The 15,317-nt window shown below is 36.7% G+C and overlaps 1 protein-coding gene across 1 annotated transcript in view; it reads right to left on the bottom strand.

Annotated features, from left to right (window-relative positions):
- Adgrg7 (adhesion G protein-coupled receptor G7) overlaps positions 1 to 15,317 on the bottom strand; it is a 76,302-nt gene that overhangs the window by 11,279 nt on the left and 49,706 nt on the right. Inside the window, exons 12-15 of the mRNA XM_047564963.1 lie at positions 14,367 to 14,479; positions 8,462 to 8,805; positions 7,667 to 7,763; positions 1,915 to 2,070 (exon numbers count right to left, since the gene is read on the bottom strand). Of these exons, the coding sequence (XP_047420919.1) occupies positions 1,915 to 2,070; positions 7,667 to 7,763; positions 8,462 to 8,805; positions 14,367 to 14,479 (710 nt within the window). The remainder of the gene's footprint in view (positions 1 to 1,914; positions 2,071 to 7,666; positions 7,764 to 8,461; positions 8,806 to 14,366; positions 14,480 to 15,317) is intronic.

Below are 15,317 nucleotides of genomic sequence, written 5' to 3' on the forward strand. Positions count from 1 at the left end.
GGAGGAAAGACAAAATGGAGCAGAGATGAGATTTTCCAACTGAATAACTGACACGCAGACCACCAATCACCAGAAAGTCAGTCATCCTAGATCATTTATCAGCATTTGAGTCAGCCAGGATGTAACAACTACTCAGCCAACACTCAAAACTTATGACAAATAATAAATATTTTTCATTCTATGCCATTAACTTTTGGGGAATTTGTTAGGCAGTTAACTGAAACAAGGAAGACAATTTGTTAAACAATTAAATTATACATGCTTTTCATATAACTAGGCCAATTTAAGAACCATGAGCTATTGGTGAGTCAAAATTTTAAAACACAAATTTGGTTGGTGTCTGTGGACAATAAAAGATTGCTTTGCATAAAGGAAATAAAATCAAATTTTCAATTAGGCTGAGAAGACTTCAGTAATGTTTTTCTGGCACTGCTACTAAAACATAGATTTAATGTTTAACAGTGATGGTATATTCCCCACATTTCCCTTCAATATGAACTAACATTCAAATAGAAAAGAACTTTAACCTCTAAAGCACATATTTAAGATTGTATTCTCACTAAATGATGGTAGTTTTCATTCATCTGTTCATACAAAGTAAATTCATTTGTGAGTTTACAAATGTTTGTACAGTAAATATACTTGGGATGAGCGGAGTCTTGCAGAATTAAATCTGAACTCACAGCTTCATTAGCACTGCGTTCTAGCCAATCGGTGTTGTGGAGGTGGGGGGCAGAATGTATGTGTTTGACATATTCTATTCTTTGTCTCTTCAACTGAAAAGCTCTTGTCTCGTATTTGAGATAATACTGAATGTGCTTATAAGGACCAAAAAGGCTAAAGAGAGGAGAGCATAAAGAAGAATAAAATTATGGCATTTGCAGGTAAATGGATGGAGTTGGAGAATATTATACTAAGTGAGATAAGCCAATCCCCAAAAACCAAAGGTCAAATGTTTTCTCTGATAGGTGGATGCTGATATATAACAGGGCTGGGCAGTGGGATGTTGGAGGGGGTAAGGGAAGAATGGAGGAACTTTGGATTGTGTAAAGGGAAATGAGGGGAGAGGAGGGCACAGAGGGAAGGAAAGATGATGGAATGAGATAAATATTATTACCCCTATGTACATGTATGATTAAATGAATGGTGTAAATCTACATCGTGTACAACCAGAGAAATGAAAAGTTGTACTCCATTTGTGTACAATGAATCAAAATGCATTCTGCTGTCTTGTACAACTAAATAGAACACACAGAGAGAGAGAGAGAGAGAGAGAGAGAGAGAGAGAGAGAGAGAGAGAGAGAGAGAGAGGAGCAGCGAGGACAGAACTGGTAAACCAGAGAGCAAAGTTTCCATCTGCAGGAAATATGGGCTCAGTGTTGCCAGGTATTCCAGTTTTTTCAAGAGAAAATACAATTTTTAAGTGAAATCTCCCATTTTTTAAAGTATATTTGCAACTAATTAAAAAAATATAAAGCCATTGTGTTATTCAAGTCATACTGGTAAATTACAGCCTACAGGTACTGGTTTGTAAAATGGAAATGTGGGAAGCTGTACCTCCTCACAACCCTCTCATTTCTTTAGTAATTCAAATTTCTTGAATATTTGGAGTTGGGGGAAAAAGTTTTCTTGAAGTCTTTGGGTTTAGGTTTTTAGTTGGGCTTATCTAACACAACGGTGTGTTATACAATGGCACTATTCCCACATTGCAGTACTGATTTTAGAAGATAAGAAGATATACTTTCTGAGTCAAAGTTTTTAAGAAAATCTCTCCTGAATGCCACACACCCCTGCCTTTGTCTCAGAATTTGAGACACCTAGAAACTATCCTCCTAGGAACTACGGAGGTAAAGTACTGTTGGTTATGTGCGGATGAGTTTCACCTGACAGCCTCCCACTCACCGAGAATCTTACCTTGTCAGATCTTGGTTATTCTTCCACAGCACTTTAACTGTGATTATAATAAATATAACCACATTGCTGATGAGGAGAATGGTTGTAGGTATAATGAATGCCCACAAAAATGGACTCTTTATAAAGTCATTGCTGTTTGGAATTGCTAGCCAGCAACTGAGAAGAAAAAAGAAATTATTTCAGCAAATCTTGAAAAATATAAATACGTGTTCCATGTTCCATTAAAATGATCGACCTTCACTCAACTGAAATACCTGCTAAAAGTCTACATCCCTTTGCATCTTATACGTTTGAGATTACTTTTGAAATTCAAACCCCTAGAAAAGTGAAGTATGGACTTCACTAATCATGCTTCTCTATGAGTCAGTAAGGAGGGTTAGTAGAAAGAAAAAGGACATTTGAGTCAGACAATCCTAGTTACTCCCTGCCACTTATGAGCTTTCTGACTTGAGGCAAGTTATTGTTTTCATTTTACTGTTGAATATATAGTTTATCCAGGTAGTTCAATATATGAAAGGTACGCATGGACATAGATGGACAATATTTTCAGCCACCCAATTGCAATCAATATTTCTTGTGTATCCTATCGGATTTAGGCTCTACATACATTAACAAATGCACTTCTTTTCTTTTCTTTTCTTTCTTTCTTTTTTTTTTGTTGGGGGTGGTTACCAGAGATTGAACTCAGGGGCACTTTACCACTGAGTCACATCCCCAGTCCTATTTTGTGTTTTATTTAGAGACAGAGTCTCACGGAGTTGCTTAGCACCTTGTTTTTGCTGAGGCTGGTTTTGAACTCACAATCCTCCTGCCTGAGCCTCCAGAGCCACTGGGATTATAGGCCTGTGCCACCACACCCGACCACTTTTTTTTTTTTTTTAAATAAATAGCTACATTCAATACCTGCTTCTAAGAACTATTTTAGAGGATGTTCTATAGTTGAATATTAAAAGTATCTTCATTATTTTTATAGCTGCATATTACTCCATCATTTTGATATGCCATATCTTACTTAAGCAGTTTCCAATATATTAATGGACATTTCAAATATTAACATTAAGAAAGGCTTCGAGAAATTTATTTAACTTCATTGTACCTCTTTTTTTTTTGTGAGTTGTTTGTTTTGTCTTTTGGTGATGCAGGTTGTGGGGTTTGTTTTGCTAAGGCATTATTGAAATAATTAATTAATAGGTATTTACAGAGTACATACTATGCACCAGACACTATTTTAGACACCAAGGGTTTGCAGTGAGCAAAACAAAACCTCTTCTTTAATTAAGTTTATACTGTAGTGCGCAGACATAGGTAAAACAACAAATGAAATATAATGTCAGCAATAAGTGCTTTAGATAAAAGGAGTAACAAGAGTAGAAATTGCTATGGAGATGCATATATGTATATATATATATGCATATATACGTGTGTGTGTGTGTGTGTGTGTGTGTGTGTGTGTGTATAGAGAGAGAGGGTAGAGTGTTTGATTTTAAATACAATGGTCAGGGAAAGCTGCATGGAAAAAAAAAAAGTGATACTTGAACAAAACTCATGAAGTAGATGAGAGGGAAGGGTGTTCCAGCTAGAGGTTATAACAGGTGTAGAGGCCCTGAGGTGACAGCCTTAGAAACACAGAGGCTGATGTGGCTGAGATAGAGTTCATGATTGGGGTTTGTGGAAAAATTCAGATCACATGTGGCTTTACAGGCAAAATTCTTGTGCCCTGAGTAAGATGGAGAGGAATGGCATGATCTGTAAGACTTTTTTTTTTTTTTTTTTTTTTTTTTTGCAGTACTGGGGATCGAACTGAGGGCCTTGTGCTTGCAAGGCAAGCACTCTACCAGCTGAGCTATCTCCCCAGCCCACATGACCTGTTTTGAGATTCAAAACTACTTCTCTAGGTATAGGGATGCTAGAAGGGCATGAGCAAAAGTAGGAAACTAGGAAATTATGGCAGTAAGTTGAGTGGCTTGGACCACAGAAGCAGATGCCAAGAAAATGTCTGATTTCAGGCATATTTAAAACTAAGAAGAAAGACTTTATTGATAGATTGGATGTGGAGGTTGAAGAATTAAGGATGATTCTATACTTTTTGGCCTGAGCACCTGGAAAAATGGAATTACCATTAAATGAGATGGGAAATATGAGGAGATGAGCAGGTCTGGGAGGGAAGACAAGCAGATGTCTTACAGAGTCAAACAGAGGCGTCACATAGGCAGTTTGGTAGTAACAAGAAGAAGCCTAGCACACATTTATTTTCTTTCTCTTAGAAGTGCAGCACCATTATTATATATGCCAAAGGATTTATAATTTTCTGTATTAAAATGTTATTATTTACATGATTAGAAATCACATTTCAAACCTGAATAACCTAGTAGGAAACTCAAGTCTCTCCAATGAATTTTAAAAATGAAAAGGCATGCCTGTCTCTAACAGATAGAATAGGTTCACTCTTAAATACAATGGTGAGAGTGAGAACATTTTTTTTTTCAGGACTTCCAGCTTCCCTTTCATTCATCTGTGACTGGAGGACAACCATCCTACCACCTCCCACCTCACAAACCCACACACAGAAGAAATACAAAGGCACTTGGCTAAGAATTTAATACAATCCTGCTGAGAAATACTTTCAAATCTCTAGAATCCTCTGGTGACTAAGCAAGTGGCCATTAACATTTTTCAAAAGAAAGATGGACCTACTTCTTATCCAGGCAGGCTTGAGAAACTGAATTTAAGAGAAAAGGAAAGACAGAGAAAGTAAATGGACAGTCCAGCTCTATTAGATAAAGGCAGACTTGCCAATTGTGAAACAGCTATTTAGACTTTAGAAAATTCAAGTTTTTGAGAATTGCTGTTTGTACTGGGGCCGGGGTAGGTGGTGAGGAAGGAGTGAGTGTGTGTGTGGGAGGTGTGTACACAAGTCTGTCAGACTCCCCAGGAACCTCACGCTTAAGGGGGTCCTGGAAGAGCCATACACTTTGATATCCATGTCCATCAGGAGGGGACCCTCACCCTCTCTATTCTTTGCACTACTTGGAGCAAGAGGTAGTCAAGCTGAATTTGTTCTCACAGCACCCCATCTTTGTTATTCTGAATTGAATGATTCAGATTTTGAGAAATAGGTGGCTAAGAAAGGGTATGGATTCTACAATGAGACTAACTCTTATAGTTATGAGTGGGGTTCCTAAAAATGAGACTGGAGAATCACAAGATGGAGGTTGATCTGAAAAAGTTTAGGACCTGAGATCTAGACAGCATCACAGGTGAACCTCAGATGAAGTGTAAAATTTTGTCATGAACATGGGGAAAAAAAACTGATTTAACATTTACAGCATACACTTGGAAAATTTACCCCCCATATGTTACAATTTTCCATGGTTAACCTCAACCTTTCCCCTCAGGAAAGTCTGAAAGAGCCCATATGGTGGTGGTATAGAGAAGTAGGAAGCAGAGTGTTAAAAGGAAGTGTGGCCTTCCCTGCATTCACCCCTTCACTGTGCGGTGCAGAGCTGTAGGTCAGGGAGCTGGTCAGGCGCTCAGGCAGGACCAGCAGAGCTGGGAGCAAGGAAGGAGAGCACAGAATATTGAAGAGTCACTACTGGGAGGATAACTCAGGTAAATCCAAAGCAATTCCTCCCCTTTCCCAGCATATCCTGAAGCAATATGACCCTCGACAGCCTGTGTGCAGAGTAGAAGGTGGGGAACAAGCGCTGAAGATGGAGTGAATACAGGTTACACACTCCTCTTCCTAACCTCTCCCATCATCAGTCACGTAGTAGTGCCCCAACATCTAACACTGTACTCAGGAAAGGATCTGCTCTTTATTATTTACAGCCCAGTGTGAATAAATTTAATTTGATTGGCTGATTTCTCCTGAAAGCTTTAATAGGAGTGGGTATAGCCCTGTGTCTTAGAAATTAATAATGCAATTGAAAGTGAATTACCTCCTCTATGGGATAACTGCATGTTATCCCTTATCGCTAGTTGTGGAATTAAAATTTTAAAACTCTAAAAGATATTGAACCCCATTTAAACAGAGAAAATCGTGTCTGGGAGTATGAGATCGGGCCAGGCAAAACCAGCCCTCTGCTCTGCTCTAGCGTGGTCAGGTAAGTCACAGACACTGGAGCCTCCCCTTGGGTGTTCTTGAACACTTCCCAGAGTCCGGTTCCAACATGAGTTGGAATTTAAGTATGAAACTTAAGGTGGAATCTGAGGATAATAATAGTTGGATTAATAAAATGGAAAGGAAGGATAAATTAATGAGTTCTTGCCATTCAGTAGTAGAAATGCATGTGAAGAGTTGACAATCAGTTCAGCTCAGCTTCCTGCCCCCGCCCCATAAAAACCAAACACCATACAGCCAGGTACTTACACTCTTAACAGTTAATTATTCATACCGCAGTCATGGGAAGAATATGTGATGTGTGATAAATCACCATAAAATATTCATTATGAGCATCTCAACAGAATTGGTTTATACAACATATGGATAGTTTCTTCACGTTATTAAATGTTTTCACTCTTGCTTGACCACTCACAGTAACTCCAGAGCAGGTGTCACTAATAGATATGGAGAGTGAAAAATCCCCAAGATAATGAGGCCTGAGAAAAGGGAGTGACAAAGAAGGCCATGCATTGACAGCCTTCATCTCCCAAGACACATGTTCTCCCTGCAGATAGGGAGGAGGTATTTTATCACCCCTAAAATAACAGTCTCTAGGAGACGTTGATCTCCTTCGAGGTAAATCCTCTCCAGACACTGCCCACAGATCCCTGACCCCCCAAAACTCAAATTCCTGAGTGCCCAAAGAAAGTGATATGTTCACTAGACCACCCCTCAAAATAACCTATATAAATCCCGTCCCTTTCTTTGTTCAGTCCCATCTGGTGGCTCATTTTCCACCAGAAAAGTGGGTCCACAGATGTCATTTCATCCCTGCATCCCCTGTTCCAGTGTGAAACTGCTCCAGAATAAAGAGCTGAGATGACCTTTGAGGTTCGCATCCTACCACCTTTTTGTGCTAACAGTCACTATTATCATTGTAATGTACAAAGCTGTTCTCCCCGCCCTTTCCGGTGCAGCCGTTTTCTCCGTCTCCCAACCACTTGTCAATCTGTGATCATCCTAGCTAGCTATTGGTTCATCAGTCAGCTTGCAAGTATCCTTCTCCGTTATTGGTCTCCTGTTAGCCTGGTGGAATTCAACTGCTTCATGGTAGCTACCCCGCCATCTTTTTCTCTCATGCTTCTCTCTCTCCTACTCACTTTCTCTATTCTCCTCCTTTTCCACTCTCTCTAGCACACACCCTTTCTTGTTCCCTTTCTTTTCCTCTCATTTTCTCTCTTACCCTGCAGGGAGACACTTTGTTTGCTTAATAAACTCCCTTATGTGATTCCCCGTGTCCGGCTGTGGTTTTCGTGGGATCCCTTACAATCATTATTTCCATTTTCTAGATGAGGAAACTAAGACACAGGGTTACTAAGGATCAGAACTATTGTGCCATATGATTTTTATACCTAATGAAGGAAGGTAAACCTCATATAAGCAAGTTCAGATGTACAAGGTTAGAACTTGATTACTTCCTTTATGAAATAATTTATCATAGAAAATTTCCATGCTGCCTCATTAAAAATATAATGTACTCTTTGAGAACTTGACCATATAACAATTATAAAGTGAGATACATTTGTACAGTGACACTTGGAGTCATCATCTATTGAAAACACTGACATTTTAAAAAATATATAAACTCACATTTCCTCTTGCCGGTAGTCTAACTCCCAGTTTGAATTATTCCCACTCTGGGAATAAATAATTCCCACTGTTACAGCTACTATTATAGCTGGGACTCCTGTGTGATAAAGAGAGGCACAAGATTAATAATTTATCCATTATTGGGATTAATTACAAAATATCATGAATGAATTATACATCTGACCCTCTTCAGGATGCATTTTTCTTTCCACTGTGGACAAAAATACACTGATCCACAAATGTAAGTCATCAGTATTCATAATTTTTCTGAGCTTTCCTTCCTATTTTAGTGTTGGCTCCACCTATCAATTCTATACTATTTCTGATTTATTCATAGCTCTTTACCACAATATCCATCTTAAATGGCTTAATTCCTCTTTCACTTGAATAAATTGAAATTTGAATATCACTAAAACAATTCTTTGTGGAAATTCAATAAACTTTTCAAATAATTATTCTTAAAGAATCACTCTGTCTTTCTTGAAACATTTCTTTCAAAGTAGCTGGGAAATTAATTATTCATGGTCTACATCTCAAATACATTAATAGATATTGTTAAAATTGTTTTACGTTAACTGATGATGTACCTATGTTGATCATATCTACCTTCTTCACTGGAGCATAAACCTCTAGACAGAGGGAGAGGGAGAGAGAGAATTCTTAGTAATTGCTCTATTTTCTACTCCCCTACCTCAAGGCCTTGAAATATTAGACCTCCAAAAGGTGTTTATTTAAATTAAATGATTGCATCAAAATTGCTTATTCCACTGAATAAGGGGAAATGCAAACACTTACCCCATCCAATTAATGAGATGAAAATAATGAAATGTTGAGGAAGAGGTTTCATGGTCCTGATGAGAAGGAAATAAAGCTGTGTAGCATTGAGTCCACTCCAGGTTAATGTGACTAACAGAAAATAGTGCAGTAAGGCAGCAATCACCGTGCATGAAGGATTCGGGATGTCAATCGTGTCCTTTGTGAGCATTTCATTGTTTTCAACGTCAATATCTGTGTTGCTCTCACTTATCTTCAAGTTCTTATTGGAGTTTTCAATACCAAACACAAAAATCAGGTTGAAAATCAACATTGATGTGCACAGATTGACCAACACCCAGGTGACTGAGGTTTTTCTGACTTTCCTAAAATAAATAATAAGAATGAATAAATGAAAGTAATACAACTACACAAAATAAACTCCAGTGAAATTGTGAAGAAGTAAAGGTATATTATTACCCACTGTAAATCCAACTCATAGACCAGCTGGTAAATCTACCTTCCCAATTGCCTCAGAAAAGCATAGTCTGTTTTTACCTCATTCCCATAGAGCAATGAGTTATAGGGAACAGGTTAATGCATCCTTTCTTGAAATTATGTTATGATAAAAAATTGTCAGTCTTTTGTCTGTCACTGTGACAAAATACCTGATAGGAACCAATTAAAAGGAAGAAAGATTTATTTTGGCTCAAAGTTTCAGAGATTTCAGTCCATGGCCAGTGGGCTCTACTGTTTTTAAGCTTGTGGTGAGGCAGAACCTCACAATAGGGAGGGCATAAGGAAGTAAAGCTACTCACGTCATGGCAGCCAGGAAGCAGAAAGGAAGAGTCTGGAGTCCCAGTGTACCCTTCAAGGTCATGCCCCTGTGACCTACTTCCTTCCTTCCTTCCTAAAGCTTCTACTACCTACCAATAGCACCAGCAGCCAGGAACCAAGTCTTTAATACATGAACTTTTCCAGGACATTTCAACCCTAAACTACAACAAAAGCAACAATCTCCAAAACTGGTCCCCAGTGAACCCTAATTCCCAGTGTTTAATGCCCTGTATAATTCCTCCCAGGCCTGCCCTCTACCTTGATGTAACTAATACATCAAAAAATCAAGAATACAACAGAAAGCCTGCCTGCTGGGACCAGCTTATCCATTAGGCACAATAATGCCTAGGATCCACAATAGTTTCAAGTCCCATTACAAAGTTTTAACTTTCTTTAAAACAAGAAGAAAAAAAGTTGGATGCAGTGGTGCACATCTATAATCCCAGTGACTTGGGAGTCTGAAGCAGGAGGATCACAAGTTCAAGGTCAGCCTCAGCAAGTTAGTGATGCCCTAAGCAACTTAGCAAGACCCTGTCTCAAAATAAAAAAATTTAAAAGAACCAGGGATGTGGCTCAGTGGTTAAGCACCCATGGGTTCAATTCCCAGTAACAAACTAGAAGAACTTTTAGGTAAGTCCAAAAATTTTAATACATCCATCTTATATCAAAGCCATCATAAAATATAACTTTTAATCTTTTTTTTAATGGAGGAAGGGTTCCACAAAGGCAAAATTGCCACAGGTCTACACAAGTTATAACCCAGCATCCTGAGAACTTTCCCTATTGTGCTCCTTGGAATTCTGAGCCACCCCAGAAAAGGCCAAGTCAGCCTATGGAAGAAACCACACGGAACTTCTCTGAGTACATATAGAGGGAGAAAGATCCAGCTGTCCCAGAATCCTAGGTGAGCCTCCAGATTACCTGGCCCCAGCCATCATCCTCCTTGGAGACCCAGCAAGATCAGTAGAATCATCCAGTCAACTAGCCAAACCATAGAATTACTAGTGATAATAAATTATTGTTCTAAACCACTTAGTTTTAGGGATTTGCAAGCATACATAAAGGCTATCTATAGAAAACTCTAAATGGAGTTTTCTGCTTCACAATATAGAAATACACATTAATAGATGAACACATTGTCGTTTGCATGCAGACAAAAGTCTCTTGAATTTTTAAGGGTAGCTAATTTAAAAAACTCATGCATTTTAAAATAAAGTCAAATATAATTTTAAATAGGTTTATATAAACATGATAGGTTTAAAACAAAACTATATAACATTTAGCTTATGTTTCCATTTAAAGAGTGAGGCTTCCATAAATATTTTAAATTAGGCAAAAATATTTTAAATTTGTTCCATGCCTATTGATGTATATGCTATTCTTTATAATTTGGATAGACTGATGATTTCTAGTTCTTTGAATGGCTTATACATAACAAAATTCCACATGTTTTTTTCTGCAAGACTTCTCAGAACCCTCTTTCCCTAAAGTGTCTCTGAAGGACTAATGTTCCAAGGACGCTACTTTGAGAAATTTTTGCTCATTGTCAAATGGTCAAGATGTTCTGAACAATCCTGTTACTATAAAATATGCCCAAGAACTGTTCCTTCATTTGAGGATACAATTTCTGGTAGCAGAACCAGATGCGCTTCAAAACTGCTTTTATTCCTGCCTTATATTTACCTAATGACTTTGCTCTAAAAGAAAAGGCTTTTTTTTTTTTTCTTTTTTTTTCTGGTTTTGTCTGTAGGATGTCCTTGTTTACCAGTAATTTTCAGAAGGCAGTGTGTGTGTGTGTGTGTGTGTGTGTGTATGTGCATGAGAGTGATGTGTTGTGTGTGTGCTACTTTGGGGAGGGATGTGTGTGGTGTGGGACAAGTAAGTGTTCTGTGCTGGCCCACGTGTGCATCTTCAGATTGGTGGAGAAGGCAAGATTTCCCTTAATAAAGTTGATCTCAAAAGCAAGGTATGATATTGTCTTTACTGTGCATTTATTGTTTTCCTTATTGTTTAAACGTAGTATATCCCTATTTCCCCTCTAAGGACATATTACAATATGTATACAATTCTGTGCATGCTAGTAGACTGTGGCATGCAGTTCTATTCTAGTGAAAGTTATAAAATCTCTGCTCACTACTATCTGAGAGCCTTCTGAATTTTCAAGACTACAAAATCCCTTCATATAGCTATTTCCCTAGGTTTATTACTGTGCTTACATTTCTAACGTCTACAAGAACCTTTCTATTCTCAATATCCCAGAATTTGGGAAACATGTCTGTCCATTATATATCCTGTATGAATTTATGAAGTTCCACTGTGACCTCTCTTAGTCTTTGGATTTTTACACTGAATAAAAAGTTTATATTCAAACATAATCCAATCTATCCTCTTGACTTTTTAGTTGAGATTTCCTCATTGATTCATAAGGTCATTAAGTTTTTTGAAATGTTTAATAATTAAAACTGCAAAAGCTATCCCAAAATGTTTTCATATAGAAGCAAGATTTGTTCCTAAATTCTATCTAATTTTGAAAGTAAAGTATAACCTACAGAAGAACAGGAAATTTTGAAATAGTCTGACCTTCTTATAGAATACTACTGTATTTTATGTAAAATTAATAAATGAGGACCTGTCTATGAGCAGAGAAAATGATTTGACTTGAAGTTTTAAACATCGACAAAATTTTGTCATTTTATTTTTGTTTTTGTTTTCTGATGAATTTTAGTGGTATCTATGGTTGAAGAACTGTGCAAGGAAATGTTAAGAAAGAAAAAATGTGATGGCAAATGTAAGGAATGGTATTTTAGGCAAAGAAACCAGATACCCAGATATCCATATGGGACAAAATAATTGTCAATACAATTATGGTGATGGAGAAAAACAAAAGAAGAGACATTTAATTTTACCTGACAAATTCATAATTATATGGCATTGTCCTTCAAGGCACTTGCCACAATTTGTAACTTTTATTTTGTACATATTTGTACAATGTTATCTGCCCCTCAAGAATCAAAGCTTCATGGGCAATGGGAGCTTATCTGTCTTGTTCTTAGTTTTATACTTAGCTTTTGGCATGGTGTTTGACACACAGTAAGCTGTTGATTAAAAAAATTTTTAAATGAATGGCAAGACACTCATTCAATGAGAAAGGTGAAGAATAAGAATTTAAAACAATTGTACTCTTTGGCAGAATGGCTGGTTCCAGTGTGAAACCAAAAGAGTGGAAGATGAGAAAATCATCTTGCTGTGATTGAAATAAGGAAGTATTAAAGACCGACTGAGATATGACAACACAGCATAAGAAGTGCTCCTTAGCTGGCTATTCTGGTGAGCAAGTGCTTTACAAAAAAGTATAGCAAATTAACATAGAAAAAATGACAGACTAGAAAAATCATAGATTTTCAACCACTAATACAATCATTTGTTCTGTTAAGGATAATCAATGTATAGCAAAATCATCGAGTTAAAGATTATTGGGAAACAGAACATCACACATTCTCTAAGTAGCTCCTCATGGATCACCTATGGATCATAAAGGAGAAAATGAGCCTTGCCAATGTAGATATCTGTCAGTCACCACTTTAAACACACAACCAATAATGGAACAAATGCATATTATTCACTTTTTGTTGTGTCACACTGAAAAGATCCAATAACATGATGTTCCTGCCAAAAATATTTAACCTGCATCTAATCATGAGGAAATTTTCACACATATCCTAAATTGTAGTACATTCTTTAAAATAACTGACCAGGGCATTTAAAAAATGTCAATGTCATGAAAGAGCAAAACAAACCAAAAATACAGAGGAATCATTCTAGGCTCAAGGAGACTAAAGAGATACAACAACTAAACAAATTGAGAAAAAGTCAGATATCATGGACATTATTGGGGCTGTTAGAAATATTTGAATACAGATTGTGTATCTACCCAATATTATATTACTATTAAATTTCTGGAGTTAAGTTTCCTGAGTAGGAATAATAGTGTCATGCTATAGAGGAGAATGCCTTGTTCTTAGGAAATATGTGCTTGAAGAATTTAGAGATGACAGCCACAATGCACACAACTTACTTACTTCCAAAATTCAGGAAAAAAAATTTTAAAGATAATGCAAAATATTAAGAATTAGTGAATCTAGGCGACGTCTATATGGATGGTCACATTTCCTTTCAACTTTTCTGTAGGTTTTTAACTTTTCAAAATAAAACAACATGAAAAAGTCAAAATAGCAATACTTTAAAAAAAATCTGACTTTACACATCTAACAAAATACTTGGGAATGAATTGAATGGAGAGAAGGGATTCTGAAGGAAAGATGAGTTCATCTTGAGACATCTGCAGTTTGAGAGGAGACCCAGATAGGAACTCTCGGTAGGTCCATTCCTCAGATACAGTTTTACTACTGGCCAAGTACCGTCCACAGGGGTACCGTGATATAAGCAAAGCAAAGCAAAAAACAACAGCGATGAAACCAGAGGAGATCCCTGTCATACAGTTCCATGCCGATGAGGAAAACAGACAGTAAACAGGTTAAAAAAACAAGTGAATAAGCTTATAAGACATTATAGATTGTAAAAATAACAAGGGGCATGCAAAATTGAATCCCGAGTGAGGGAGTTAAGGTAGAGGGAGAGATGTTTATAATTATTCCAAATTAGATCTAAGGACAAGAAGTATGAAATTCAAAACCTTCAAATAGTTTCACCATTTGAAAACTTTGTATGTTTTTAAATTACCTTATTTTCAAGAAACTTGCTGTTCAGCGATTTTTTCCCCTTTACAATGCAAATTAGTAGGCATGGTTCTACTCCACAATAAGGAAGTGCGGCGTGTGTGAGTTGTTGTACCACATTAATTTTACCTGACAAACTTGTAATTATATGGCATGCAATTTTCTTTCAAGGCACTTGCCACGTTTGTAGTTATACATTTATTTGTGTGTGTATCCCTTAACCTCTCCAGGTATGAGTGTCCTCTTAAAATGAGCATGTTGAACTCTGAGTTCTCTTCCAGTTCAGAGAAACTGAATTCTGATGAGAATATGCACAGAGTTAATTGCATCTGGTTAGCAATTTCCCTGATAAGCCGCACCTTCTTTCCCCTTACCTGGTGACAATCTGAAAGATGATTGTGAGAGCCAGACCAGCAATGGACAGGGCACATCCAATGTTGGATAATATGTCTAGTGACTCAGGATACTTGTAATCCTTTTTGAAAGTCTGAAAAATAAATCAACTCATATTTTAAAATAGCCATCCCCAAAATGTCAATAGAAGTCAATCACAAAGAGTTAAATGGGTCAAAACAATCAGAGTTGCCAGATATGTCTTTTTCCATGCAATATTAATATATTTTTAAATGAAATAAATTAGCCTATTACATCTAAATAACTTACATGAAGTAGAGACTTGAGAATAATCATCTAGCCAATTCAGTTAGAAGAAATATATATATATATATATATATTTTTTTTTTTTTTTCCCTTGATGTCTAAAGTCAAAGTTGTTTGGATTAGATCTAAACTGACTAGAGTTGCATTATCTATCTATTATACTATTTTTATGTATTGCTATAATCCAAACACACCTAAGCTGATGCATTAAAGCTGCAGAAATATTTTCATAAACATGGAAAGAGGTTCATAAAATCCTGTTAATTTTTCAAAAGGTTTCATTTTCATGTAATATATCTATCATAGTATATTTGTGAATATGCATAGAAAAGTATATTCCATATGAGTAAGCACTCTTAGAAATCTGCAGGAGTAGTAACAATGGTAACTGAGAGGTAGCTAGGATAGATATATATCATATATATATATGTATATATATGTATATATATGCATTTATATATATGTATGTTTATATGTATATATATGTATTCATATATATGTATATATATGAATACATTTCCTTTTTTTTTTTTTTTTTTGCAGTGCTGGGGATTGAACCCAGGGCCTTGTGCTTGCAAAGTAAGCTGTCTACCAATTGAGCTATATCCCCAGCCCCAATTCTTTTTGTTTATCTGTACTTGTTGATTTTTTAAAATTGTTAAAAT

This window comes from Sciurus carolinensis, chromosome 9, assembly GCF_902686445.1.
Source record: "Sciurus carolinensis chromosome 9, mSciCar1.2, whole genome shotgun sequence".
NCBI classification, from domain to species: Eukaryota; Metazoa; Chordata; class Mammalia; order Rodentia; family Sciuridae; genus Sciurus; species Sciurus carolinensis.